The sequence below is a fragment of the Cannabis sativa genome, chromosome 4 (assembly GCF_029168945.1).
Source record: "Cannabis sativa cultivar Pink pepper isolate KNU-18-1 chromosome 4, ASM2916894v1, whole genome shotgun sequence".
NCBI classification, from domain to species: domain Eukaryota; kingdom Viridiplantae; phylum Streptophyta; class Magnoliopsida; order Rosales; family Cannabaceae; genus Cannabis; species Cannabis sativa.
Window position 1 is genome coordinate 39,683,196 of NC_083604.1, and position 6,224 is coordinate 39,689,419.

The 6,224-nt window shown below is 35.0% G+C and overlaps 1 protein-coding gene across 1 annotated transcript; it reads left to right on the forward strand.

Moving 5' to 3' along the window:
- Positions 1-4,497: 4,497 nt before the first annotated feature.
- LOC115713585 (uncharacterized) lies at positions 4,498-5,805 on the forward strand. The gene has a single exon (XM_030642073.1). It carries the CDS (start codon positions 4,498-4,500, stop codon positions 5,803-5,805), a length of 1,308 nt encoding a protein of 435 aa, XP_030497933.1.
- Positions 5,806-6,224: the final 419 nt, after the last annotated feature.

Below are 6,224 nucleotides of genomic sequence, written 5' to 3' on the forward strand. Positions count from 1 at the left end.
TAACTATTTAATAACTATAAATAATTATTAAACAATATTGTCATTTATCATATTTATTAATTGAACCATACAAAGTATCATAATTAACAAATATGCCCCTATAAACTCTTTCTTTACAATTTCGCCCTTACTTAGTGAAAATTTCACAAATAGACATAGTCTAATTTGTGAATTATAATTGATTAATCAAAACCAATTACATGAGTCTTACAAGCAATATTATCTCAACTAGTGGGGGGACCATGGGTCTATATAACCGAGCTTCCAATAAGTAGATCAAGAATTTAGCACTAAAATTCACTAACTTATTAATTCTTCGTTGAATCCACGCATAGAACTTAGAATTGCACTCTCAGTATATAGAATGCTCTATATGTTCCACCATATAGACACATCATTAGTTATCCATTGTTATAATCCTAATTTTATCAATTATCCTCTATATGAATGATCTACACTGTAAAAGGATTAAATTACCGTTACACCCTACAATGTATTTATTCCTTAAAACACTTGACCCCGTATAAATGATATTTCAGCTTATGTGAAATGAGATCTCCACCATTTATTTTCGTTTGGTCAAGCTCGAAGGTGATCATCCTTTGCTTACTATTCGCCAGATAGAAGCTATAGATTCCATGTTTATGCTAGCGCTCCCACTCAATTGCACTACCGTGTTCCCAAAATGTACGTATCACCCTGACCTAAAAGTAGGCTTAACTAACAAATCAAAGAACACGAATAGCCTTTCAAGATTGAGCCTAATCATAACAGGATTAAGATCATTTGATCTAGGATCAACTTGGCGATATTGACTTGAATAAATTTTACGGTAAGTTTAATTAAATCTAAGTCAAAGTTCAATATCGGTCCCTTCCGATGCATACTCCACGCATCCAACCTGAGCTTTACTTTAACCAATGTTCTGGAAAGAACATAGTATTTCTCCAAATACAAGTAAACTCTTGTTGTAGATTATCATATCAGTAAAACCCTGTGTCTTATCAATCTAGGAAACTTTATTCACATAGTCATGTTTACTTTCCAATGTGTTGACGGCACAATAAACAGGATCAAGTATGTGAAAAGGGTTTCAGATGAATTTATACATTATATACATATAATCATGAAATAAATCATGTGAACCATGCAACATTAAATGTTATTTCTGATCTATATTAATAAGTAAATCTGATTATATTGAAATGAGTTTTATTTAGGGCATAAAACCCAACAAACTCCCACTTGCACTAATATAAAACAAAAAAATGCGTTTCAAATAATCTCAACACCTTGATATACAAATCAAGTGTAGTAGTAGTAAACTCCTCGTAATAGCATCTGAAAGGTTGAATTAACCACAACCTTTTCTCCACTATTACCCTTCCTTAATCACAAAATCATTGATAATGTGAAATTCCTCTCTATATGTCTACTCTCTTGGGATACCGGATTCTATACCTTTGGCAACTACTTTTGGTTAATCAGGAAATTAACACTAGTAGTTTAAGGCAATTTGGAATGATGCCAAAAATGTATAGAACTTTCCTGAGACTGAATAAGTACCTTTCCTGCAGCTTTAACATTCAGTCTCTCTCTGGTAAACCTAGAGACTTCAGATAGGTTTTTACACTTCTCCAAAATCACTATTCCACCCCCAGAGTAACCACCATCTTATCAGAAAGATTTACTAGCACAAAGGCAAATTTTGAAATCTGATATGGTGTAGTCTAAGAGTTTTAAACACACTTATAGACTAACATATAGTTCCTCTTCTTAATCTTAGGATTTACTTGATTGTCTTCCAATGTTCTTCTCCTGGATTAATCTGATACCTACTCATTACTCCTACTCAACAGCAGGTGTCTGGTCTAAGGCATACAAAAGCATATCTAAGACCTCTCACTGTTGATATAAGAAATTCTTTCATGGCTTTATCTTTTCTGGAATAGTTGAGACTTTTCCTTAGATAAAATCTATGCCTAAGAAGTTGTGAAGCTTCTATAGATTGCCATTAGAAAGAAAATGCTTCAGCATCTTACTAAAGTAAGTTGCTTGCATTAGAGTAAGTAATTACCAGGTATACCACAAGCCATAGGTTTAGATAAACTCAAACCTATAATACTAGGAACAGGAAGTTTTGTTAAGTCCATTGAATGGACTTATAAACGAAAAATTCCTTTTATGTCCTTGTAATAGAAAACTTTAGGTTACTCCATGTGAATGGATTAAACCATAGTTCTATTGGCTTTCTTCTTAGTTTCTTATCTTGACAATCCATTACTTGTTTAAACTCACAATGGATTTTAATCACTAGTGTCTCCCAAGTCATAAGAAGGTGAGTTCCTAGAAACTCTCCCACTACGACAAGGCACCGTGAATTATGTCTAAGAAAACTGGTATTAACCTCTTCGGTTGTGACAAGACAACAGAGGCAGTGGGATCATCATATGTCAAATAAGATGATAGAACACTTTTGGAATCAAGAAAAAAAATATCTCCTTTATTTGCTACTTGTTTTTCAGACTTAGTCATTTTCTTAGAAAAGTAGTATTTGTTTGATCAAACACTTTCTTATCTATTGACAATGGGATAGTCCACCCCTAATCACTTAGAATAGCTAACAAACCATGGTTAACAATTCTAGCTTTTCTTAAGATTTTGATTAGGTCATCCATGAATCTAGTAATGATTTACATTAAGTATACAACCATTACATCATTCTGAAATTGTATTACCATAGAAGGAATTATGCAACGACTAGTAACTAATCATTAACATGCAACTCGAAATTTCTGGGGAGGTAAGTTTGGATATAATTCAAAAATCAATTTAATAATCTTTGAACTGCATATCTACTAACTATTTCTCCACCCCTATCAGTTCACAAGATCTTTAACCACTTACGTTAATGGTTTTAACCATTGCTAGAAATTAATGAAATTTTTCAAACATTTCAAATTTCTTTGCTAAAAGGTATAATCTAGAGTTATCGTTTTAAGAATACAACAAAAAACTCATATCCACCCCTGAATGTACATCCATCTGCGAATGAGATGAACTACTTTCAGTGGATATAGGCATATTAACTCTTTGCAGAGATTGATCTTGTCCAATCCTCTATGAACAAGATACAAATGCCATAGATTAAAAAAAAATGTGGTAGTGTCTATTGATGACATAGGTTTAGTTACATCAAAGAGTTCTTAGAATACTGCAAGTGGATCCTGGTCACAGAATACCTAACTCATATTCCATACAGTTTTAATCCATTAATAGAAGATAGATATTAAACACTTGAGAAAGTGTAACTGTATTGTATTCTGGAATTAGAAATATAAGAAAATTTCTATTTGGAATCTAAAATTAAAGTCAAAGACTTAAATTTATACCAAATATAATGAGTAATTCTATCTTGGACCAGCACTACTAATACAAACTCTAAGTCAGATTTGCCCATACAAGTAGGAGATTTCTAAGATTGAGGTTTTATATCAATTGGGAATAGAATTTCGGGATTATAATCATATGCGTCATTTAATTTCCTAAGAGAAAATATAATGACATGAAATGATTTATAGACCATTCATCCAATGATATATTATTGAGCTAATTCGAAATGAATAAGCTAAGAGGAATTAGGATAATTTCGTTTAAAATAAGAATCCAACGATGCTTCGATTAGCGAAAGACAAAGTAATCTTATTTATGTAATCTTCTTGTTTCATCTTGTAAAAATACTAGTCTAAGGTGTCATCAATTGATGAACAGTTAGATGTCGCATATACAATACTTATCTTTCGAGATCTTACACTATTATGTATGTCTAATGGTGAAAATCCATTAGGGATTTATCTCATTAGAAAAACAAACATGTTAGACCAACAATGAAGATTCGAAATTAAACTACAACTTAATAACAGAAAATAACATGGTTCAATATAAATTCATACACAATTCAGAAATTATAAACATATAGCAAGTAGGAATGACTAGTGAAAATACTAAAACATACAATCCTAAATAATTTCCAAGGTTTTCAACAACCGATACAAAGGTGTCTAGGTAGGCGAGAGTCAAAGCATCATTTATTGAATAGAGTTGTCAGCTCATCTAAAATAGAAACCATTCTAGCAACCTTTTATTCGATCAAAATAAGAATCCAACGTTGTCCCGGTAGGCGAGAGTCAAGGTTATTCTCATTTTATGAGCTTCCACCATTGTTTCATGTTTTATGAGTTTATCTCTAAGTAGTCACCGTAGGGGAGAGTCTAAATAGAGACGAAAACTCACAAAACACTTATCAAATGAAATCTTACGGTGTTAAATGCGTTCAACGAATAACCATCTATAGGGGGACGAAGTCTAGCGTCTCGAGGTTATATTGAAAACAATTAACTTTTGTAAGACCAACAATGGAGATCGTTAAGCTTCTCGCCTAGGATAGGGGACATATAAAAAAAGAGATTAGGCGAAAGTGTCTCCCGCTCTTCTCCCATGGCGAAGAAGAAGAGGGTTGGCCGGAAGCCTGCCAGTGCTGCTACAGAGATCGTCGACCAGGATCCAGATCTCCCTTCAATCCAGGAGGAAGCGACAGACCCGGAGCTAGCTGAAGAGTTCCATGATACGATTGAGAATTTGAGTTCAGAATTGGGGATTGAGGTAAATGAACCAGAGTTGAATCGTGTTGCTCCGATTCCTGGAAACTGGGCTGAAGAGGTTGAACAGGCGAATTACCAAGCGGATGCCAGGGACCTATGGAGCAAATTCAAATCGAACCAGGTACCTACTCCCTCTACTAAACTTAATTTTACTGAACCGATTAAGGTGGGAGATCAAATTGTGGCTAAACTTGACCTAGAGGAGATAGAAGTAGAAGCTTCCTTTTGGAAAAATGCTATTGTCTGCTTTGTGTTGGGTGCTAACCCCCCGTTCAAAGTGTTTGAGGGGTTTCTCAAAAGGATTTGGGGTAACCTAGGCATAGAACAGGTAGTCCGAATGAACTCTGGTGGTACTCTGGTTAGGTTTCGGGATGAAGCAACTCGTGATCTCATTCTGGAGGCAGGAGTAATTCACTTTGACAAGAAGCCAGTGGTGTTAAGGCCATGGTCAACTGATCTTGATTCTTTGAGAATGGTAAGCTCTGTTCCAGTTTGGATCCGTTTAAATGGGTTAGGATTGCAGTATTGGGGAAAGAAAAATTTGAGTGCCTTAGTTAGTACTTTAGGCAATCCGATTATGATCGATAAAGTTACGCAAGATCGAACTATGGTGAAATTTGCTCGGGTTCTTGTGGATATTGAGATAACTGATGATCCTCCTAAAACTATCTCTTACATAAATGAAAAGAAGCAATTGGTGGAACAAGGGGTAGAATATGAGTGGCTGCCTTCGAGATGTTCAGCTTGTGCCAATTTGGGTCACATTCTTGCTAACTGCAACAGAGAGAAAAAATTTGTTTGGAAGAGAAAATCGGAAGCAGAGATAGGGGCAAAGAAGGAGCAGGAAAAAGAAGTTTGTGCAACTGGGGAAGATGCTGAATTGATAGTTAACAATGAAGAAAATGGTAGTGGTATGATGCCTGTGGTTAAGGAGAATGCTAGAAGGCAAGAACAAGATAAAACGCAAGCTAACAAAGATTGGGTTACACCCAAGAGGAAAGCAGTGAGACAAATGGAGGGCAAGGCGATGAATGATAATACAAAAGGCTCTAAGTCAATTAATTGTTTTGCTGCTCTGCAGATGACAAGAGAAGATGAGATTAAGGCACTGGACCCTCCTACTTTTAATGATGGAAGTCAATAACTTTATGGGTTGGAATGTGCGGGGCATGAATAAAAAGGAAAAGCAATTTGCTATTCTTGATGTGTGTCGGTTAAATAAAATTGGTTTTGGAGCGTTGTTTGAAACCAAGGTTAAACATGAGAAGGTTCAAGGAATGATGGTGGAGAATTTTCCCAATTGGAACTATTACTCTAGTGGAGTTACTTCTGGAAGAATTCTTCTTATTTGGCAAGACAAGTTTGTTCAGGTGAAGGTGTTAGAGGAGACAAATCAGCTTGTGCATTGTACTATAAAATTCAGTGGTCAGATTAAGAGTTTTATAGTCATGGCAGTTTATGGGAGCAATGATATGGAGGTTCGCAAAGAGCTTTGGGATAAGCTTGCAAGTTTTGGGAATTTGAGTGAACCTTGGATCATTATTGGTGATTTTAATGCAATGT

What these genes read in the sequence shown, in the direction of transcription:
- LOC115713585 (XM_030642073.1), top strand. Translation starts at nt 4,498, where the DNA reads ATGGCGAAGAAGAAGAGGGTTGGCCGGAAGCCTGCCAGTGCTGCTACA.